At 43.9% G+C, this 24,772-nt stretch overlaps 1 protein-coding gene across 4 annotated transcripts in view; it reads left to right on the forward strand.

Moving 5' to 3' along the window:
* The window catches only part of NECAB2 (N-terminal EF-hand calcium binding protein 2), a 257,914-nt gene that overhangs the window by 145,143 nt on the left and 87,999 nt on the right, over nucleotides 1–24,772 (forward strand). For 3 of the 4 annotated variants that reach the window (XM_066582210.1, XM_066582213.1, XM_066582212.1), the window contains exons 4-5: nucleotides 17,914–17,939; nucleotides 21,240–21,337. In XM_066582210.1, coding sequence (XP_066438307.1) covers nucleotides 17,914–17,939; nucleotides 21,240–21,337 — 124 coding nt within the window. The remainder of the gene's footprint in view (nucleotides 1–17,913; nucleotides 17,940–21,239; nucleotides 21,338–24,772) is intronic. The other variant, XM_066582214.1, reaches the window with a different exon arrangement.

Below are 24,772 nucleotides of genomic sequence, written 5' to 3' on the forward strand. Positions count from 1 at the left end.
GTTTCTGTGAGTCTCTAATATTAGCTTTACCCTTTTACCTTTTATGAAACTGGGATATTGGCTTCCTTTCTATGACAATACTCTACATAGCTTTTTCCAGAAAATCAGAGCTTCTTGTTGGCAAAAGTATTATAACAGGCAGAAAAAGTCGTTGATATTATCAGGCAATAACTTTTGAACAAGATGTCTCAACAGCATCTAAAAAGTTGTAAGATAGTTGAAGTGTGTAGGTTCTGGAATTAAATTGTATTTGGTGACCTCTCAAATAGAAGGATGCAATACATTGGAGATGCAAATTAATGGCCAGAGCCCTGCTGTTATCTTCCCGGTCCCCGCACTTTCAGCCAGGAACCTATTATCTGCTCCTTGTGGAGGGCTCTTCAGTCAGAATCCCATTAACTGTTATCAGGGTAGATGTCCTATATAATCACAGGAAGGATTTCACTCCTGGGAAGTCTGCTCAATCTGTTGTGCATCTCGGTTTTTATTTTCAGAAGAAATGATTTACAGTTGCCTATAATACAACACGCTATGGTTTGTATTATGTTAATCTCTAAACCGGGTTGAAATAGCAAGAGGAGAACGTATACAGAACATTATGTTAATCCCTCAATGTTTTTATTCCTTTTAAAATAGTTTAAGGGGGTGTTTTAGCATTTGGAGCTGCTTTGAAGAAATATCAGAGAATAGCATAAATGGTAATACCCTTATGTAATGATTAATGGAATTGCATCCTTTAATCGATGCTCTGATCAGCCCTAACATTAAACCACCTGCCTAATGTTGTGTAGTTCCTGTTGAGGCATGATGTACTCAATAAGACTGCTGAAGGAGTCCTGTGGTATCTGGCACCAATACTTTAGCAGTAGATCTTTAAAGAGGTATTCCAGTTTACATAGACTGCAGAGGGATTGTCAAGCACTTGGCAATCTCCAGCGCTCTCATTGAAGTGAATAGAGTAGTGTCCCTCTGTTTTGTTCATTTGAGAACTGATCAGACCCCCTTTCTTGGGGTCAATGAGGGTCCCAGCGGTCAGACCCCCACCAATCAGTTATCCTCTATCCCATTGGATAGGGTAGAACTTCTTCCAACTGGAATACCTCTTTAAAGTCCTATAAGTTGTGAGGTGGGCCCGGATTTGTTTTTCTAGAACATCCCAAAGATGCTCGATGAGATTGAGATCACCACCTTGAACACTTTGTTCAGAAGTGTTTTGAGAGCATGATGATTTTTGCAGTGTGCAGGACACATTATCCTACTGAAAGAGGGCTCTGCCTGTAGGGAATACTGCTGCCAGGAAGGGTGTACCTAGTCTGTGCAATGTTTAGGTAGGTGGTATATGTCATAGTAACACCCACATGTTTGCCACAGCATCACACTGCCTCCTCCCACTTGTGTTCTACGCATTGTGCATTCTGGTACATCTCTTCCCAAGGTAAGTGACGCACATTCTTCTGACTGTTCATATGGTATAAAAGAAAACATAGCTCAACGGACCAGGCCACCTTCTTCCATTGTTTCATAGTCCGGTTCTGATTCTCTCGTGCCCATTGTAGACACTTTTGACAATGGACAGGGGTCAGCATTTGCAGTATAAAGGGTCTGCAGGCATACAGCCCCATATGCAGCATTCTGCTCTACTCTGTGTTCTGACACCTTTCTATTATAGCCAACACTAACTTTTTCAACAATTTGTGCTAAAACAGCTTTTCTGTAGGATCTGACCAGACATGCTAGTCTTTGTGTCCATACACACCATTGAGACATTGGCTTCTATGAGCCAGTCACTGGTTGTTCTTCCTTGGACCATCTGGTAGGTACTAATGACTGCATAGAAGGAACAACCAACAACTCCTGCTGATGACCTGGTCACTGGTTGTCCTTCCTTGGATCACTTGGTAGGTACTAATGACTGCATAGAAGGAACAACTAACACCTGCTGATGACCCGGTCACTGGTTGTCCTTCCTTGGATCACTTGGTAGGTACTAATGACTGCATTCTGTCATAGAAGGAACAACTAACACCTGCTGATGACACGGTCACTGGTTGTCCATTCTTGAACCACTTGGTAGGTACTAACCACTGCATAGAAGGAACAACCAACAGTTGCTGAGGACCTGGTCACTGGTTGTCCATCTTTGGACCTCTTGCTAGGTACTAACCACTGAATAAAGGAATAACCAACAACACCTGCTGTTTTGGAGATGCTCTGACCCAGTCCTTTAGCTATCACTATTTGGCCCTTGTCAAAGCCATTCAAATCCTTACCCTTGCCCTATTTTTCTGTGTCTAAGGGTGCCTACTCACTAGCGATATTTTTTCTAGCGATGTGAGATCGAGTGCCTCGCAGCAAAGAGAAAACACGATATCGCTCATTGTTTTCAATGATGAATGGCTGAGCGCTTCCTATAATTGGCTGAGCACTGTTACCAATCACAGGCAGCGCTCAGCTGTCATTTAATGACTGAGCGCTGCCTGTGATTGGCTGAGCGCTGTGACCAATCACAGGCAGCGCTCAGCTGTCATTCAATGGCTAAGTGCTGCCTGCGATTGGCTGAGCGCTCAGCCAATGAGACCAGCGCTTTCTAGGGGTGGGGATTTTTCAGTCCCCTGCCTCCAGAACACAGAAGAAGACTGTCTTGCCCGGATGGCTCTTCTAGGTGAGTATAATTATTTTTTAACTTATTTTTACAACTAGGGCTGATTTTCTGGAAAGGACTTATATTTCAAGCCCTTCCCTGAAAATCATTGTTGCGGGGGTTGCCTGCAATCTACTGCTTTCAATGGGGCGGCAGCAGTGCCGGCCCCATCGAAAGCAATGGGATAGCTTCACAGACTTCGGCCACAGCTTTGACAGCTATGGTAGAGGATTCCTTCATCCCCGTGGTCCCTGCAAGGATGAAGGAATCCTCTGCAATAGCTGTGGCAGAAGTCCGCGATGTACTCCCTATGTTTTCAATGGGACCGCCGCTGCTGCCACCAGGCCCATTGAATACACTGAGCGATATTGCAGATTTTTTTCTCTGCACTGCGAGACTTAAGAATAAAAATCGCAAATGAGTATGAAACAATTGAAATTTATTGGTTTCATAGTCATCGCTCTCGCATTGCAGGAAAAAATATTGCTAGTGGGTAGGCACCCTTACACAGTGTTTCCCAACTCCAGTCCTCATGGAAACCCCACAAGTCATGTTTTCAGGATATTCTATAGTAAGAACACCTGTGGCAATGTCTGAGGCACCAACAATAATTACATCACCTGTCCAATACTGAGGAAATCCTGAAAACATAACCTGCTGGGGTTCCTGAGGACTGGAGTTGGGAAACACTGGTCTAAGACATTAACCTCAAGAACTGACTGTTCACTTGCTGCCTAATATAACCCAGTCCTTTACTCATGCCTTTGTCACACGATAATCAATGTTGTTCAATCCAACACAGTCCGCACAGCCTCTTTTCTTTGTTTCAGCTTGCTCCATTTCCTGATCTGTACCGTCCAATAATGCATTTCAGGAACTGCTATTTGTGAAGTTTTGTAGTATCTGCTATGTCCATGCTTTGTATGAATGGCATGACCTACAGAATTCCTACTTGTGTAATTAGCCATATTGATTGGCAGTGCATGCTTTTTTTGCTCATTAGATCCCACACTTTGTTAGTCTTTATTATGTGCCATTCATGCTTATTGAAAAATTATAATTCCCCTTTGTTTACACCCTGGTGTTCAGCTGTATCCAGACATGTATGTTATACAGAGGGTGGCATAAGTTAGTGGGTGTCACGCTGACTACAGTGATATGTTTGCTGTGTGAATCTGTGCAGTAGTTTTAGAGAAAATTACATTTTATTAGTAGCAGCACATGCATAGAGGACTACTTAAAGTAGTCCTGGATATTCCTAAACTGCAGGCTAGCCACACCCACCCCACCCTCCAAGCCAATGATTGACTGTTGTCTGCCTATTACTGTGCATATAGAGAGAGCTGCCAATCATTGGCTGGGGGTGGGGTGGGTGTGGCTAGCTACAGCTTATGAATATCCAGGACTATTCCTTTGTCTGTTTGCTACTAATAAGATGTCAATTTCTCCAAAACTACTGCACAGATCCATGCTGAAGGCATATATCTATATTACACTCAAGTTCGGCACTATGGAGCAATTCCAGCAACATCATTGGTTCTGATTCACAATTCCAGCAAGCTGATTGGTTGTTTGGGTTTTCTGATTCAACCTGATTGGTTGTTTGGGTTCCCTGATTCAACCTGGTTGGTTGTTAGTGCCGAACTTGAGTGTAATATAGATATATGCACGCTGCAGACATATCACTTTTTTCTTGCAACCGAACTGTGTCAATGGAATCTAAGATAGATAAGAAGCTGCCTAATCATCCTCCACTTAATAGCTGAGTGTAGTGGCCTTTTCTGTTGCACTACATGCAAAGAATGAACAAAGCTTTTCCTACTTGGCCAAAGTCTAATGGGTCTAAGGGCTTATTCACACAACTGTATTTATGCAGGTATTTATCTGAAGCATTGGATACCTATGTATTCATTCAGATGAGCGATTTTTGGCATAAAAAAATGCGCTGGGAAAAGTAGCACATACGTGACTGTATTTGTTCACTGATTTTACACACAGCGTGAAAAGATAGGTCTTACCCTATCTTTTGCTGCGATACACAGGAAACTCTCATAGACTTCAATGGAAGCTGAAAAAGGGGAGGGGGAGGGAGTTACCCGGTGTACAATGCTGGGAAAAGAACACAGCTGGCCCAATTTAACCATTATTCGTAATTCCGAGCATTTCACAGCGATTAATGGTTTTCCTCGCTTCTGCGTATTTTGGGGCCAATACTCAGCAGTGGCCCGTGTGAATGGCTGAAAATACACAAATAAAGATTGGGACTCAATCATGGTAGTTCTTTATTCATGCTATTATACGGTGCGTACAGGCGAACGTACAAAGGCATATGGTCATGTGAAGGAAGCCTTAGCTGCAGTAACCACCACTGCTGCTTTAGGCCTTAGTCACACGGGCGTTTTTTCACGCGATTTGCGGATTGCATGACGGATGCGCATCCGCAAATCGCGTGACCGGTGCGCGCAAATCGCCCGAAAATCTGCTCCTAGCCGCGTTTCATTAGAAACAGGCCGGAGCTGTCCAGCGCATTGCATTCAATGGAGACGGCAATAGAGGCGGCTCCATTTAAAGCAATGCGCTGCGGGCGAGCCCGGGATGAATTGTCGGGAAGGGCTTAAATATATAAGCCCTTCCCTGCAATTCATCCTAAAATGTGTAAAAATAAAAAATATATATATACTCACCTTCTCCCGGCAGCTGGAGCTCCGCGCGGCTGTCCTGCAGTGGGTGTGAAGGGGGTGTGTCAGACCTGCCCCCTGATTGGCTCAGCGCTGAGCCAATCAGAGGCATGTCTCACTCACACCGATTCATGAATTCATGAATGGATGTGAGTCAGACCTGCCCCTGATTGGCTCGGCGCTGAGAGGCAGCAGTCACTCACCCATTCATGAATTCATGAATGGGTGTGTGAGTGAAACCTGCCTCTGATTGGTCAGGGCTGTGACCAATCAGAGGCAGATCATTCAGCAGGTGGGGATTTTAAAGCCCCGCCGGCTGAATAGTGCCGTGAAGCAGTTCAGGAGAACTGACAGCGGCCGCGGCTGGACTCCGGCTGCAGCGGAAAGGTGAGTATCCAATTTTTTTTTATTTTAACACATTTTAGGATGAATTGCAGGGAAGGGCTTATATATTTAAGCCCTTCCCGACAATTCACTCCGTGCACGCCGGCAGCCCATTGCTTTCAATGGAGCGGCTGTATTGCCGGCTCCATTGAATTCAATGGGCAAACATCGTTCTTCTCTGTCACAGCTGTTACAGCTGTGGCAGAGAGGAATGATTTGTCTTCTATATGTTCTCAATGGGGTTGGCGCTGCTGCCGCCGGCCCCATTGAGCGCATATAGAGAAGAGAACAGGAATCGCAGATCGCAGATAGGTGCGATCTGCGATTTCTGTTCTATAATTTATCGGACGAGCGCATAAAAAGCGCTCGTGTGTCCGATACCATTGCAAAGCAATGGTTTTATAAAATCGCCGGACACTTGCGCATGCGCAAATCGCGGCTAAAAACGCCCGTCTGACTAAGGCCTAACAATGTATGAAGCTGTGCTCACTGGTAAATATTAGACTGCAGCACACATCCGAGCGCCGCAATGACTGCAATCAGCTGATGGTTAAGGGGGCCAGGATTGGAGCTCCCCGTGTTCTGATATTGATGCCTATCCTACAAACAAGCCATCAGTATTAGGGTACTTTTACATGACCAATAGTCGCCCCAGGAATTGCGCTTTTGAGCGATTACAAGCAACTGTTGTCCCGTGTAAACACGGGACCCAACAAGTCGAGTGAGTAAAAATTGATCACTTGTCGGAGTTGTTTAGGACACTCTCAAGCAGGCAACAGTAAAAACATGGCAGTTGTAAACGCAGTGTTTTTACTAGGGCAGAGCTACTTTGTACGGCATTCAGAGTGAGCTTTTGCCTGCGCTTTTAGCGCAGCAGCAACGCAGGTAAAACCAGCCAATGACCTCACCACTATTACTTCCCATTCCGGTGACATAGAACGCTGAGTTCAGAAATGCGGTAAAACACTGTACACAGCATCTACCGCACTTTTGACAGCATTGAAAACACTCTCCATTGTTTCCAATGAGCGACACATTGCGTTTAAAAACACTTAAAACACCCGAAAATAGGACAGAACACTCGAAAAATGTGGTATTAGAAATATGGCATTAGAGCGCTAGTCTGAGAAGCCTATTGAAATCAATAGAGGCATTTTACAGTAAAAAGTGCGCTGTGCGATACTGGCCTTAGTTGTAGTTCACCTTGCTTTTAGCTCATCTATGAAGAACTGCTTGCTCGCAGTGAGTGGAGGCGGGCGGCCGGAGGAGCTTGTTGGCATTTTATGAGCAATGATTGCTCCATATAAAAGCACAAGAACAATATGGACGGCTGTTGGGCTCTTAAGCACCTAACAGTCGTCTTGTGCAAAAGTGGCCTTAAAGGGGTTCTGACATGAAAAAAAAAATTTACTTACCTTGCCTGGCCAGGACCGATTGCCAGGCGTGTCCCCTCCATCCGTCATCCTCTTCTGTGGCTTCTTGAAGCAGAGCAGGAGCGGTCCAAATGACTGCTTCCTGCTCTGTTCCGTCTGTCAGCCACTGCCGAGGTGAACGGACGGGCCGCCCACAGCAAGCACGTCCCAAGCAGTGCTTGCTGTGGGCAGCCCGTCCATCCTGGCTGAACTCCCGAGTGCTGCGCATGTGCGGTGGAGAGGCAACCCGTCATGACTCCTGTCAGAGGGCACCTCTCTTCTGCGCATGCGCGGATTCCTGGAGGGGGGCGGCTCGTCGAAGGAAGAAGAAGAGCCTGCTGGTAGATGACCCTGCTGCACAACAACAACAGGAAAAAAGGTTAGTGTAAGATTTTTATGCTTTAGCAGCCATTAGTCATGCGTTCCCTGTGTCCATTAGGCAGACCAGGGAACTATGGCTGCTAAAGCATAAAAATCTGATTCGTGTCAGAACCCCTTTAAACTTCCAAAAAACACATTTAAGTCTTTGGTCCAGGATCGTTGTATGTGCTGTCATGCCCACAGACTTGCATATGTTCCCTTGAATACTTTGGAATATCGCAACTCTGTCTTAAAAAGCGTAGATCGCTATACAATCGCAATACAATTGTATACAAAACATTCTGCGTCACTTACATTTTTAATGGCAGTCAAGAGTCGGACATACGTAGCTGTTTTAGCCAGTCCTACCCAGCCTAGTAGTTGAATGCATTGTGTACATAGCCTAAGGGCTCCTGCCCACGCCCGGGTTGGATTACGACTGTGAAATCTCCCAGTGGAATCAGACCCGGCGCCTCTCAGAGACCCCATACTCGCCTCTCTGGATCTGCTGCAGGCATCTTGCGTTTTAACGCTGCCCGCATTTCTGACGGAAATTGCATCAACATAGAATAGGGCCTTATCGCGACGTATAATTCTACTTCCATTGTTATAGAAAGTACATGGCCAGTTCAAAAAAGACAGAGAGCAAATTTCGCAGCATTTTTGCATCCAAAAAACAGTCAAAATCTGTACCATTGGTGCGGATTTTGCCTGGAAATCAGCCGCATATCCGCAGCTGATTTCATACTATGCGGCGCTCCCTCTCTGCTTCTCCAAAGGCTTCCTGCTGTCAGTGCTTTCTGGATTCCGCTTCCCAGTGCACCTCACCTGATCAGCAACACCATACCTAATTAGGCCGCTGGGAGGCACTGACCGCAAGAAGCCTTCAGAGGAGGTGAGGGGGAGCGCCACATAGTATGAAATCAGCTGCGGGAATGCAGTAGTAATAGTGACCCCCACAGTGGCATCAGTAGTAATACTGACCCCCACAGTTGCATCAGTAGTAATAGTGACCCCCAACAGTGGTGCCAGTAGTAATAGTGACCCCCACAGTGACCTCAGTAGTAATAGTGACCCCAAAAGTGAACGCAGTAATAATAGTGCTCCCCACAGTAGCCTCAGTAGTAAATGTGACCCCCACTGTGGCCCCAGTGGTAATAGTGACCCCCCACAGTGGCATCAGTAATAATGGTGAGCCGTACAGTATACTCATTAGTAAAAGTGACCCCCACAGTGGCCTCAGTAGTAATAGTGACCCCCACAGTGGTGTCAATATTAATAAAGACCCACAGTGCCCTTAGTACTAATAGTGACCCCTACAGTGGCCCTTAGTAGTAATAGTGACCCACACAGTGGCCCCAGTAGTAAAAGTGACCCCCCCCTACAGTGCCCTTGGTAGTAACAGTGACCCCCACAGTTTCCTCAGCGGTAATACTATTACTACTGAGGCTGATATAGGGAACACTGTTACTAATAGTGTCCCCTATATCGACCCCAGTAGTTCTAGTAGTGACCCCCACAGTAGCCCTAATAGTTATAGAGCCCCCCCCCCCCCCCCCCCCCCGAAACCCATATACTTGCCCTCCTCTTGATCTTCCGAGTGCCTCTGCTGCCGGCGAAAGTCTTTGCGCCCACATCAGTGCTTCTTCCCTTGACCTCTTCTCCTGCAGAACTAAGAAAAAGAGGTCAGGGGAGGAAGATCCCGTATGCACACACTGTTATCAATGTGTGCATCCGGCCATGGCACCACAAACTGATTACCAGCTGGGGAGCTGCAGCACCCTGGCTGGTAATCACCTTCTTGGTGACTAGACATCCTGAAAGCGAGACAAAGGCTGTCCCACTCGGGTCCCCGCAGCAAGCGGGATACAGGGTCCCAAAGCGGGACTGTCCCACCTAAATTAGGACATAATTGCTTTGCTATAGGCAGATAACAGCAGGTGGTCTGTTATCTGTAAACAGCCCCTTTGTTCTGCCCAGGACAGCAGCTGAAAACAATGTTATCAGCACTCCCCTGGGGAATCACAGCCTGTGGTCCCTGCTATTAGCTCTCCATCCAAACAATGGATTTTAAACTCAACATAAAATCATTGTTCGGCTGAAAAGCAAACAATGGTAGCATTTACACACAACGATTTTCATTTATAAGACATAGTTTGAGCGATAATCGCCCCATGTAATTGGACCTTTAGACTCGCTGACCGCCATATGTCTTCTTTTTCCCACTGTTTCACGCTGTTGTCGCACATCCCCTTGCATATTGCATGCACATTTGCACACCCCCATACACTTCTATAGGCCTTTATGGCGAGCAGATAAGCATGTTCTATTTTTGCATGAGAGAGAAATACATGCACAAAAAAAGAATATGTGAACGAACTCATTGAAAACAATGGGTTCTATTCTCTGTATTGCGCACGCATTTTTGCCTATGTTGTGTATTTAAAGCTGCAAAACACACAGTGCTGAATTCCCCATAGATTTGCATTGGGTTATCCAGACCTGCCTTTTTCACACACTGATAAGTGGAAGTGGTAAAAATATGCCGCGAATATGCATGATACATGCATATTTACACAGGAAGAAAGGTGAAATCTCCACCTTCCAGGTTTTCGTTTTGCACGTGTAATTACGAGCACAAAAAAATTAGAAATACGCAGGGAATACACATATTGTAATCACATAAATACGCTGCAGGCTATGCAACCGTAATATTCTGCACCCGTGTGAGCAGAGAACCAAAACTAAAACAGAAATAAGTGTTTCCTGTTTTTCCCAATTTAGCTCAGTGGGCTTAAAAAAATTCAGTTTGCTTCTGCTCCATTAGGGTTCTGTTCAACGGAAAAAAATAGCGCTATTTGTTTAGTTAAAACTAAAACAAATTGAAAAGTGTTCCGTTTTTTATTTTGGTTTTTTTTTTGAAAACCCATTGCAATCAATTGTTTTAATGCTATTCCACTGCTCCAAAAAGGAACAGAAAGATGGAATTTTGACAGAAAGTCATAACGCAGGTGTGAACCCTCCATAAGCGGTGAAATGGCAGGAGGGTACTCAAAAATCACATTTTCTGTCTAATTTTCTGAAATGATCATTTCTTCCTTTTTTCTTTGTTACAGGTTGTTCATTTTTCAGTTAATATTGTTTTCCTTGCTGGAAATCCAATGAACAGAAGTATGCTCTTTGACATTTGCAGAGTATTGCAGCTCCCATGATTTATCTCTCATCCATACCATAGATTCTAGGATGTGGAGGGTGAAATTAGTGTCATCCTGGTGCTTTGAAATTCTGTTATTTGCATAAAGATTAAATATTGTCAGCACAGCAAAGTCCTTCTAGAGGGAAGAGAAGCTATGTAGGACAAGATTAATGCAGGCAGTATTAAAATAGATGTATAGATGTGAATATACTTACTTCAGAGTACATGACTGACACTTGTAATGGGGTAGCAAAACACTCACATATAGAAATAATTGGCATTAAATATATATTACATTTGTTTTCACAGCTGAGAACAAAGCAATTTGTATTGTTTATTAATCCCTGTAATTTCTGAAGCAGATTTTGCAATGGAAATTCCACAGCGTTTATAGTACAAGCCATGCTTTCAGAAAAAGCAGCCGATTCTAAATCCGCAGCAGGTCTATTCCTGCTGCAGATTTCTGTTGCATTCAACCCTTAACGCTTTCCAATCCAATTTGTATCCTGGTTTTCCTAGGGAGCTTACTCTTTTTCTGCCGTTATATAACGGCGCTATATGCTGGCTAGAGCCAGTACTGCATGATGTGACATGTTGGATAGGCTCCAAGAGCAGAGAGGCTGGCAATATACAGTAAGAGAACCCAGACAGATGTCTTCTAAAATCGGAGCTGTACAGCCTTAAATCATAATGTCTTCAGAGGTCAGACAGTGGATTGGAAAGGGTTAAAATACAAGAGTTCAATCTTGCAGCATATCTGCATGGAAAAACACAACCATATAGGTGTGGATTTGGCTACTGCGGTTTTCTAGTTTGCTAATTCCATTGCGGATTGCCCACCACTATTATGCCACATGTGAAGGTGACAACAGGCTCTGTGTCTCAAATGCAGAATTTTAAGATTCTTTTAATATAAATCATGACTGAAAATAAAAAAATACACCCAATGATTCTTAAATATGTTTGATATAAAAACTTGTTTTATACAACAGGTCATTCTCTGATTACACATCCCCTTTAAGTGAAAAAACTGTAACCCCCCCCCCCCCCCTCCAAAGGTGTCCATACGTTTTTAAGGCATACGAAGCGCCTCCCAGCACACCTGATAATGACTGTAGTACAATAGCATTTGTTGGCTGTCGTGCTGTAAATCTTCGTCTGAGTTGCCCCTCTCTTCCTAGTTATTCTCGTTTGGGAAATAATTAACATCCCTTCGCATCAGAGATTTTAATTTAATTTTCATGCAATGTAGTGAGCCAAGGCTTACCTTCTGGGATGCGGATTTTAGTGCAGGTTGAGCGAGTTAACCCCTTCTTCCCATCCCAGAATTCAGTAGTTGGTATGGCGCAGATATGCATTTATTCCATTGTGTCCCAATGCTTCTCTCTTCAGCTGATTGAGAGTAATTAGGTTTGCCATAGGACAGGTGAATGGGCACAGGTAATACTACTTTGGTTCTACTATAATTGAGGTCTCTAGGTAGAAATCCAATTATCTTTTCAATTCCTGCTTTGCACTCATTGTAATTGTTTCTGTAACATGCTTGCAATCTACAGACAAGGTTTTCAGGGGTTTTTTTTTGCTTTGCTGTCAAGGCACCAGTCTGACAAGTCTTTCTACAGACTTCCCTGGCAGAGCCTTAGTGTGTAGAGCCTTGGGTAGAAGTTTTAACAACATTTCACTGTTTAAATCTACATAATATGCCAAGTAACTTGTTTGTTGCAGAAATTGAGTAAGATAGTGTTTTCCTCCTTTCACACCTAGAGCAGCTTTCTCAACTCTGCCATTTGCTCTTATAGAAACACCGAGTTGTGCCGTACGCTCTAATATCTGTCATTGTCATCTGAGCTCCCACAAGGCTCTTCTTTCTGGTCAAGGGAAAATCAAAGAATTCTGATCTCAGCATTGCGTGCTAATGGAGAAGAAAACGTGAGAAGATACCTCTGCTGTGGGGAAGCATTCAGTTATCTTGGGTGGGAGAGTTAACAAGGGGCAGGATGAGAAAAATCTAGTAACTATACAATGAAGTTTTAAAGTGGTGTCTTTGCACATTTTCTAGATGGTAGAATTGGTAAATGGTTAAGCGTTTTGTGCTTGATAGAAAAAAAGTTATTCCATTATGCTGATGGAGTTATGGTTATGCCACCAGTTTTACAAAGTTTTGCACATTATCACTATCATCATTAATAGCAAAGCCCTGGTGTAAAGTACTTGGGGTGAGGACATACATTTCTAGTTCAAGCCCAAAACTGAGTTTTACCATTTACAGTAATCAGTGCTGAAACTTAAAGGGGTTGTTCTATTAGTGGGCAACATTCCTGTGCTAAAATAACAAAAGGGTCAGTACTAATACCTCCTCTGCCACCACGATCCAACTGCTGCCCCATCATGGCCCTCGTTCTAGGTGTGGTAGATGACGTCAGCGGAAGTCACTGTCCTGAACTTTTAGCATCATGGCACCCAGGATGTGAGCGCTGATGCCAGGAGGACAGGTAATGACACTGCAGTCTCTGATAGTCTACAGTGGTCAGGTGACTTCTGCTCTCACAACATACACCGGGAGGACAGCAGTGCTGCAGTGCTGGATCATTGTGGCAAAGGAGAGGTAAGTAGTACTAAGTACTGATCCTTTTGTTATTTTGGCACACTTGGTAGTAAAGGAGGAATGTTTTCTGGTAACCAGACAACCCATTTAATTCCTTTCCAATGTGCACCGTATATGTACGGCACAGCTTGAGTATCTGTGTATGGAGTGGGCTTGGGAGGCAAGCCCACTACATACATGGTGGGTCTCAACCATCTATGACAGCTGACACCCACCAGCAACAATCAGGCTACAATCAGCCTTAATAATATATGGAATGCCAAAAGTGCACTTTTTTTGATCACCCCATATTCAAGAAAAAATTGAATAAAAAGCGATCCAAAAGTCGTTTGTACTGGCATTAATGGTAATTAATAAAAATAAATGGTATTAATAAAAACTACAGCTTACCAAGCAAGAGAACGAACCATCACACAACCCGATCAACAAAAAATAATAAAAAGGTTAGGAAGGTCAAAAGATGTCAACAAAAAGCAATTTTTAAAAGGTATTTTCCCCGAAAATAAGACACTGTCTTATATTAATTTGTTGCCCTAAAAGAGGCACACTGTCTTATTTTCAGGGAGGGGTTGTCTTATACACACCTAGTCAGTGGCATCCCGGTGACTCGCGCTGGTCTTCGGCGGTGCTGTGGCAGGCTGCTGTGTCCTCCACGCTGACAGCACTCTCTTCCTGGTAACTAGTGCGGCTTTGAATACCCCGCCTCCAGCAGGCAAGTACTGTGATTGGATTTACGAGCACCGCGAATCAGAGCCGGCGCTCGATGAACCAATCACAGCCATTCAGTGATGTCATTCACTGAATCGCTGTGAATTATCAAGCATCGGATCTGATTGGCTGAGCCAGCGGTGCTCGTGATGCAATCACACCACTTGCCTGCTGGAGGCGAGGTATTCTAATGTAGTGTAGCTAGGGATTATTTTCGGGGGAGGGCTTATATTTCAAACACCCCCTACTCCCGACCCTGAAAATCAGGGTAATGCTATATATATATATATATATATATATATATATATATATTTGGTATCACTAATCCATGGAATCAAAGTAACATGTCATTTTTAGTATGTTTTGAACATCATGAGAGCAAATGCCTGCCAAAAATTGCGCAGTTGTATTTTTTTACATTTCTTCCCACTAAGAAATTTTTGAAAGTTTTCCGGTACATTATATAGTATGGTAAATGCTACCTTTTGAAAAATACAACTCATCCTGCAAATAAACAAGTCCTCATATAGCTATGTAATTGGAAAAATAAAACAATATAATTTTTGGAAAGTGGGGAGAAAAGAAATTGAGATAACAAAAATGGGCTGCGGTTCGAAGGGGTTAGAGTATGCTTGGCTTTTTCAGATGACCTCTCAGAATAACCTGGCTTGTGTGTTCATGAGGAATAATGCTGCTTCTAGCCATTATGACTTGTAGCGTTCATTCACCACCACCACTTTTTCCATCTGTATCTAATTTTCAGTCTTCCTTGAGCTGGTTGGTGAGACTACTTCTATTCATTGCACATAGAGAAAATTGCATATCCTGCTCCTTATCTCTCTGCAGCATACACTAAGAAATAACTACATTAGTGCACTAGAGAAATACTGAGCCATGGAAATATAATTTCAGTAGCTGAAACACAATAAACAACTCACCTTTAGGGCTCTTTTACACGAACGATTATTGGGAAGATTATCGCTGGATTGTGCAAATGTGAACAACAAGTAATGCCCCATTTACAAGGGACAAGCGGTCGGGCAAACGGCAGCGCTTCCCAATGATGCTCCTTTCTGTGCTGTTACACAAAAGCAAGTATCGCTGGCATTGCTCACAGCGCTACCAGCATAGAGGCAGAGCGGCCGGGGAGCGTTCTTCCCCCGCTCGTCTCCATTCACTTTAAACGGACAGTCGAAACAAAACTGAGCAACTGCTGTTTACACTGAGCGGCATGTTGTTGAGTTTTCTACATGCAGAAACCGAACGACTGAACAACTCTCATTCAGTTGCTGCATGTGTTTACATAGGGCAACTATCATGCAAATTCCCACTGGAGTGCAGGAATTTGAACAATTCTGAATAATGATTGTCCTGTGTAAATTGGTCATTCATTAATGCTAGCTTCTACTGAATGACGAATGATAATGTGTCCATTGTTCCATTTATTCAAGCATAAAAGTCAAACAATGGATCAGTCTGTGTAAACATGTAGTAATCCGGGTCAGATTTACCTATAGATCCTGTAGGCCCATGCCTATAGAGGCCCAAGGTAAAGTTTGTTAGCACTGAACAGTATGTATATGTAAATGATGTGTATTCTATCTGCTAATTAAACATTTACATTGTTGTGGGAATAGGAGGAGGCTACTAGGGGTGGAACAAGAGGAGGCGGGAGAGGGTGCTAGATGTTGTCACAAGCTCACCATGATGCTCTGCTTTGTTTTGTAAGAGCAGACAAATATTCTAAAGTTCTACATGATTTAAAATGTAATTAAACTTTCAAATAACTGATTCAAGTAAACTGATGTGTACATGAGGAATAACAATCTTTCTGACTACTATGTGACTTGTACCGTGTATTTTTAGCAGTTTCCCCCCTCTGTAGGCTGCATCGGTATTAGTGTATCTTGACGCCACCAGCAATTCCTGGTGGAGTCAAGATTGACAGGGGGTTGACGTCCCCTATACCTGATTGGCTGTACAGCAGCCTCCCACATGGGTCCTGGAAGGCCACTACAACTTGATGGAAAAGAGATGCAGCGGGGCCTCGTTGAAAGGCAGAGCAACACATCCCACGGTTTTCCTGGCCACCAAGGCCACAACAAGCACCCCCAACCCCAACTTGCAGATGCCACCTGCAGCGTGCTGACAGGTCTAGAGGAAGGTACACTGCTATCCAGCGGCCAGCAACAGCAGAAGCAAGCCCTGCCACAGGACTTTCCCCACCCACCCCACAGCAGAAGCAAGCGTAGCAAGACCCCCCCCCCCCCTACCCCACCCCCCATAGCAAAAGCAAGCGCAGCGGGACTTACCCCCCCTCCTCTAAGTTGATGAGCCTTTCCCACTGCCGAAGCTCAAGTGCACACAGCGGCAGCTGACAGTGGGGGAGTGGGGGCATGGATGGCACAGTCCCAGTGCAGGCGGAGAAGACGCAGTGAGGATGCCATGTGTCAGCATGGGGAGCGGCGTCAACACTGATGACAGTCCCGGCGCCGGAGCACACCCGATACGCGCGGCACCTGTGAGCACCGGAAACGGTGACCCGGAGCTGCAGTCTGGCTGCTGAGAGCGGGGGACATTAGGGCGAGGGTAATTTTTATTCTTAGGCTTACATTATTACATGTTACTGTTGCCACGTTACAGCGGTAACATGGCAGTATTTACAGCTAATAATGTAAGCCTAATAAGTCTTTTGCACATCACGGTCACAGCTATCCACAGTGTCCTAGTAGGACCTGTGAGCCCTGGCCCTATCGGGAACTGGGGGTGTGATAGGGGCGTTCCTCCTGTCAAACCCCTAGCTTCCGGTGGCGTCAAGATACACTAATACCGGCTGCATCTCTTATTGCCAGTTTTCCTTGAGTTTAGAGGGGATATAGACTATGATGTCTGCCATACCTAGCACACATAGAGAAGAGGATATCCTGCTCCCACGCAGAAGCAGCGACAGTATGGAGGATGTTATACTACAGCATTGAGCAGTGTAGCTGTTTATCCAGCACTGGGAGAAGGTAGAAAACTTAGAAAGAAGCTTCTGCAGCGTCTGTGTGCCCATCTGCTTCTCTCCAGTAACTCCCTCAGTGCAGGTGGCAGGGTGTAGGAGAAGAGTCTAATAAGTGGAGGCAGTATTCTATAATAAGAAGATATATTACAAAGTTTCTTATCTTTGTTTGATCTATTGATTTATGGAAAAAATTGAAGTTTAGCTACTCTTTAAAGGGGTTTTCGAGGAATTCAACAAAGTGGCTGCCATTAGTACAGCCCATGAAAATCCCATCCTTAGAAGTCTTCAGTGCATCTCTAGATTGGAGGAGGAGGGCGTTGGCGGAGCATAACACCTCGCAGTAAGTGCCTAACTGGCTTACTATTCAACCTAACAGGACCAAACTGTGTAACCTTAGGCTCTGCCCCCACCTGTAGCCCTGACCCCTTTGGTGTAGAGATGCATTCAACTTCTTCCTAGTACAGGTATCTCACAGGCTGCACAGACAGTAGCCATTTTGTTTAATACCTGGACAACACCTTTAAGTTGTGGCCTACTTAATGGGTAGAAGTTTAAGCACCATACTGCCTGTGCCTTCAGGGTCCTAAAGGGGTTGTGCCAAGATATAAAGTTATAGGACACATATGAGCGCCTCCTTTTTGTTCATGTCAATTACAGCGTCAGATATTGCCCACTGCATAAACCCAACAATTTCCAGCTCTATCACTGAAATAAACGGAGCAATGGCGCATTGTTCGGGATTGGTGGGAGTTCCAGCGGTCAGACAATGCCTGTAAGTTACATAGAGTCTTTACACAATATGGTTAAAAAAAGCATTATGTCCATGAACCAAGGAACTGCTGGTGGGTATTATTGTACCAACAGTCAGGTGCTGTACTGTTACTAACTCTGCTTTTTCTCCTTCCTTACTTGTCTTGTGCTGCAGTAATGTGGATACGAGAGAGCTCTGTGGTAAGAATTCCCTTATGACCTGCCCTGTCACTAGGCAATTATAGTTTTTTTCACAAAAAATCTACCCCACCCAATAAATTATAAACCCATGAGTTGCCTTGTATGTAGCTGTAAAGAAATCCTGTTACATCTCTTCCTTAGTTTCTGCCTCTGAATTACAACTTCTGTGACCTGCGATGGCTTCCGTATTAGCACATACATATACACACAATGATTACTGAATGAATGAATACACACAATGATTACTGAATGAATGAACAAAGACGCTAATTGAAAAAAAACTTATTAATTGAAAAATCTTATCTAGAAAATAGAAAGTGTTTTTGAGCTGCATAGGTCAGCCCTTTCAGTCAGTGCGTGAGAAGGAAAAACTGTTTTACTGTATACAGCACTTGCTTTCTTACAGCCCTCTTAGGCTGGGTTCACATGGGGCGGAAGTTCCATGCAGACTTTCTGCATGGAAATTCCACCGGCAACTTTTATCCCAGGATAAAGCAAGAAAGTGCACAAGATTTGCAAAAATCTCATCCACGCGCTGCGGAGAAGCCAAGCCGCGATGAAACTGACATGCCGCATGGAATTCAAAGCTGTGGCATGTCACTTATATCGCCGTCTCCGCTGTGACCTCACTTCTCTCTATCGGTAGAGACGGCCGCTGTGGAATGCAGGCGGCGAAGATGCTTCAAAACCAGCGCTGAACGGCGAAACTTTTGAAGCCGCATTTCTGCCGGGGAAATTTCGTGGTCAGTCTGCGAGATTTATGCCCTGTGTGAACCCAGCCTTAAGGTTTAGAGACTATGTCCATGTGATATGCCAGATATTGTATATCAACCACTGGGATCCTCTCTGATCCTGAGAACAAAGGATCCACAACGCTGCAACCTCTGCTATGTTTTCTCTGCACAATGGTGATATTGGGCACATCCTGTACAGAGAACTGCAGAATGGTCTCAATTGAGGTTGGACCCTATGACATATCATAGAGGCATGCTATCACTTGAAAGATGGGAATAACTCTTTAAGGGTATGTCCACCTATGAGTGCCATTCTTAGGAGTACATGTAGATATAACCTACATAAAAATCTGAGTAACTTTGTAAACACATTGCATTATGTGTAGTATACTGATCTTGAGTTAAAGAGGTTATGCCAAAGAACCCCTTTAAGAATAGTCCTTCTCTTGCAAACAGCTGATTTTGCTAGGGAAAGCTACAGCCAGCCTGACATTTTCTCTGCAGTGACGGCTACAGGGGTAATGTAGTGTTAGAGGGCAACAGAGGGTCAGCCAGGTCAGGCATATGTAATCTCCTTCTCACTGTGGGGGTGCAGTGATCCTATAGTGAGGAGGAGAGGGGGACATGGAACCCCTGTTCTCAGGATCAGTGGGGGTCTCAGCAGTAACCCCACACATACACAGTTAGGAGACGTTATCAGCTATCCTGCGGGCCTTTATTCCAGAGTTGGTAAGTAAGGGCAGAAACAGAGACCTAGGGGGCCGTGGGTGGAGGCCCACATGAAAGGGGCAACGGAGTGAAAAGGAAAGGGTCAACAGAAGTTAGCAGGAAGGGGGAGATAGGCGGGGGGAGAGGAGGAGTCATAAAAGTGCGGAAGGGGGTTGAGGGGGGTGCTTCACATTTTGGGAGAAAAAAATCAAGAAAGAAGGCAGCAGAAAGCAGAGACAGAGATTTATACTTACAGCATAGATAATAATGTTTCTGCACTAGAGCGGCTACCTGCTGCTGCTGTCCGTGGTCCTGAAGGGCTGATGATGGTGATGGAGGGAGCCCTGAGAACAGTTGATGTGGTGGGCAAGCTGACCTTGTTGTCAGAGAGGAGGCTGAGAGCCTGCCGCCACCTGGGGAGCCCTTCTGAAGACCCTCCACGCAGAGTTTCTCTTACAACACTGTCTACCTGGGAGGAATCCTAAGGGACAGCAAGGCTCAGCACTGGGTGGTAGGTTTCTCTCAGAAAAAGCAGGGGCTAGCACCCGGCTGACACCAAAGAGCACCAGAGATATGAGGGGAAGCTCACCAGGTGATGCACTGGATGCCTCCCTGTCAACCGGCTGGAGGAGGAGGATGTCTGGAGTCCAGCGGAGGGTCGGTCAAGCGGGTCAGATGGAACAGATGGAAATCGGCCGGTCATGTAGCATAGTGGAGGTATTTGTCATTGAGGACAGCGGTGTTGACTTCTGGATCAGCAGTTTCATTGCAGATGGTCAGGATTTTGGAGGTTCCACTAGGGTCTGAAGTGGAAGCAAGGACGTCATCGTGATACAGAGACAACGGCTGGTGGGATCACAGCTCCTACGCAGCCTGGTCCCTATATGTCTATGCTATGTCCAAACTATGTTGATAGTCGCATGGCGTTTGCAGGCGTCGGGTTAGGTCAGGGGTGAAGCATAGTTAAATTACCTATGTGAATACGACTTGAAGTCTACCAAAATCAGGAACAGTACGAGACAAGTAATGCACTGTATGTACAAAGTTACTAAATGTTTTATGTAGGTTAATTCTATATATAAACTGCAAAATAGTTCAGGCAGGTGGACATACGCCTTAAGCTTTTCTGTCTTGTTAATGACACTGTAAATTAGGCAGACACGAATGGATTTGCATTGTAGAATCTGTGGACGGCATCCGCACAGCAGAACTGCAGCAAACGCCATTCGTTACATGCTATTGAAAAGCGCTTCATGCTATTGAAAAGCACATACACAGAATCGAATTGCGATTTTCGCGAGCAGAGGAAAAGTCACAGCGTGTTCTATTGTAATGCGGATTGCACGTGGGCAGCTTCCATTTAGTTGAATGGAAGCCATCCAACCTGTGGCCCTTCTGCAATTGACATTGCAGAAAGTTTGTAGATTCTGCGTTATCGCCTAGCGACGATGTGGGAAAAATAAACATTTTAAAAAAAATCTGTAGTGTGCACGTCCGGTGAGCCGTCTGGACCATCCCCAATACAGACAAAAGAGAAGAGTGACAGGTACATGCAGACGCCAGCTGCAGTCAGGGCTGGACTCTGCTGCAGGCCCCTGTATACAGAATGCGACTTGTTCGTGTGCAGCCGCCCTTAGATTTGCATGCCTTACTTAACAGCCAGTGACTGCATTCTACAAGAAGTGATTGTGGCCATAGTTCTGATGTACACCAAATGAGGCATTTCATTTACAAAATCATTTAATACTGGGATACAGACACATTTAACAACCACAGAGAACATCAAGCCCTCACTGAAGACACGTCCATTTCAGATATGTATTCAGTCTCTGAATTCTCTGCAATTCTGTTTTCACAGATTATTTTGCAAATCATATGGGAGATTATGAAGATGTGCTCTCTTCATTGGAAACACTCAATTTGTCCATCTTGAAGGCCATGGATTATACAAAGAAGGTGAGCTGTAGGTTTGCTGACTATCAAGACATTTACATTCTGTGCCAATAGAAGACCAGCTGTCTGTGCCGGCTCTTTAATAGCACAAGCTTTGTTTTGTCTAATTGACTGTCTTAAAGGGGTTTTACCAGAATAACACGTTATGCCCTAATAGGGGTTAACCTGCTGAATGGTGGGGTCTCTGAATGGAGCGTTGGCTTAGCATGCGCTGTCAGTGCTCCATTCACTTTCAATGGGACTGCCGAGATAACAGAATGGCCCCCACTCAGGTATTTCTGTTACATTGAAAGTGAATGAAACGCTGACCGCGCATGCTCAGCCAGTGCTCCATTTAGAGTGATATCACTGCTGCTGAAGAAGCAACTTCCGCAGTAGCATGAGAATGGGATATGCGGGTCCCGTTCTCGAGATTGACAGAGATCTCAGCGGTGTGACCACCACCGATCAGCAAGTTATCCCCTATCCTGTAGACAGGGAATAATTTGTTATTCTGGTAAAACCCCTGAATTATTAATTACTGTTGTCAGTACCATTAATGTAGAACTTCTAATCACATTTTTCTGTAAAACAAAAAAAAAGTTTAAAAAACTTGGTTTATTGGTTAAAGGGGTTGTCCAGTCTTGATAAACAATTTTCATATATTCATTTCATTAGGTAAATCTGCGTTAATAGAGACCTCTATGTTAATAGGCTGAACTGGATGGATATATGTCTTTTTCGGCCTTACATGCTATGATGTTCTATTCTGGAATGGAGAGGAGAGCGGTTGCAATGAGCGTCTCTTGTTTTGGAGGTCCTTTGCTGTCCTGCTTTGCACAGACAACCCGCTGATTCCATATGCGTACTGTGTGATGTTTATTTCCCCTGTGGAGGTGCTGCAGAGAAGTTGAACACTTACTGACAGGTTTCCACATAGGTTACATCTGGTCATTGGGGGCCCCAACAGTGATCCTACTAAAAGTAGGGATTAAAAGACGCAGCATGTCCTGTTTTGGTGTGTGTTACACACCAATATAGGATATGGGGATTTAAGATATGCAGAAACCTTGCTTGTTACATGTGCATTTGCTGTGCACTGCATATTACGCTTGTCAAAAAAGGGGCACATAATGCACAGGGACAATATACCCATGTGAGTGAGCCCTTAGGCAGGAACTTAAAAGTTATTTCACACATTGGGGCAGAATTACTTATACTGTCTAATAACACTGGTCAACAAATCAAAATCAAATTTCTGTATCCGGTTTGAAAACAGTTTGGTTCAGCTAATTTGTGGTGCTGAATTCAGTTGAGGAAGAATCCTATTCTATCTATCACGTCACATTTCTGAGATACACAGCACTATTACATAGACAATAATACGGTATTGCCAAATATTGTATGCTTTTAAATACAGAAAAATAACACTTAGAACTCAGTAATGTTTTTCTGGTAATGTGTTTGTGAATGAAACTCAAAAAATACCGATATGCTGAGGTATGAATGAAGAGAAGTGCTTCATGCAGATTACAACAAACACTAAACAGCAGTACAGATAGGCTCATGTCGGTAACCTTCCTGCTCAACTACATTGTGCTGCCATCCAGGGACCATTTTAAGAACTTCATCCACTGTGTATTATATTCAAATACAGAGTTTAGCTTCGTCACTGATTTAATTTTATATAAATAATTCACCAGAAAATGAGCACAAACACTAAAACCTTTAAAAAAAATGAAAAAGTCCAAAAATTACATAAAAACCTTACGTGATACATCATTTCTAAAGATAAACTCAGAGTCTACACCCAAAAATCAGTAAGAAATGATATATTGCACACCAGATGCAATGCTGTTGTGCAGTGTAATTAGACAGTACGAACGTGGACTAAACAATCCAAATGCATCAGGTTTATCACAGTGATTCTGCTGGATGAGAAATCTGTTGATTTTTAAGATTGTCTAGTCTGAATTTATTCCACCTATTAGATGGCTTAGTTTATGACAAAGATTGTGACTATTTCGGGGCATTTTTTGGTACGCGGTGACACATTTAGGCCTTGCCTCCTTATCTACGTAGGCATGCCCCTTTAACAGACATGCCAGAAAATGTGTAAGAAAGTGTCTAAAACATATAGTAAATATGGCATAAAGCGTGTTCAACAGTTTTCTGGCAATTTTTCAAACAGAAAACTGTCACATTCTCAGTAGTAATTTTGCCGCATAGCATTTTTTTGGAAAAGTACAGCATTTAGCTGCATTTTTGAGTGTCTTTTTTTTTTTCTCAAAACGCAACATGCTCTAGGCATAGCGTTATTTTTTGGGCATTTTCCAAAGGACGCCTGGAAAAAATGTGTGGCCGAAAAAAAAAAGTTGAAAAAAAATGTATGAATGTATGAATTTCATTGCATTTTTTTACACTCTCAAAAAAGTACCACAAAAAAGTGTGTAAAAGAACTGTAAAGTGTGTATCCAGAAGGAGCCCGCCGGGATACTGGGGTCAATTACAAGCACAGCTGCCATTGATTTTAATGAGATCTGTGCTTGCAATTACAAGCTCTGGCCACTACACAGGGGTTGGAGTAGCGCTTCTGGCATATGCTGTCTGGATAACCCCTTCAAGATTTGTTCATATGTTGAGGATTTGCTGTGGATTTCCTGAAACAGAAAATCTGCAGTTTGGGTTCCACACCAAATGGTGCCGATTTTGACGCAGATTTCCCCAACTAATTCTGTTGCTGAAAATATGCAGCATTTCTAACCCATGAGAAGATCCCATAAGCATAGTGGCACACAACTGTAATTGAGAATTGGGCCCAAGAAACTTGGCCACAACTTGCATTTGAAAGTAAATATTCACCACTATTTTATGGCCTATTTCTTGGCCATGAAGCAAACTGGAATACGACATGCCGAGGGTTTTTTCATGCAGACTAACAGTGCCCATGTGTATACAGGAGCCTCATATAGGCTTAAATGGGGCTACCGTGTATGCTATCTGTGAAATTACATTGACAGCACACAGTCCAAAAATACGTCTGTGTTCCACTAGCCATCAGGAGATACTCCTGTTCACCATTGATTGATATGAAGCGCACTCATCCTTTTGAAAAGCAGTAGCATGTAAGTTGTGATTGATGTTTTTGCAGCATCTGGGACACAGTGATGTATAATACACTTTAGTGTTGCTGAAGAACAACTTTTTTTAATGAGGTGGATCACTTATAGTAAATCAATCAGTGGTTGACTCTGGAGAAGTAACAGAAATGACCTGTGACACTACATATGTGGAAGAGCTGAACAGCACCTATATATCTTTGCTCATTCCATATAATTGTCAGGTTCTGTCACCAGATTGTCATGTTCATACAGATATCATTCCCTCAACAACACGCAACCTCTCATAAGGCTGTGGGCTCATGCACATCTTAATTACAAAGTAAAATGTGATTGTTCT

This window comes from Eleutherodactylus coqui, chromosome 11, assembly GCF_035609145.1.
Source record: "Eleutherodactylus coqui strain aEleCoq1 chromosome 11, aEleCoq1.hap1, whole genome shotgun sequence".
Classification (NCBI taxonomy): domain Eukaryota; kingdom Metazoa; phylum Chordata; class Amphibia; order Anura; family Eleutherodactylidae; genus Eleutherodactylus; species Eleutherodactylus coqui.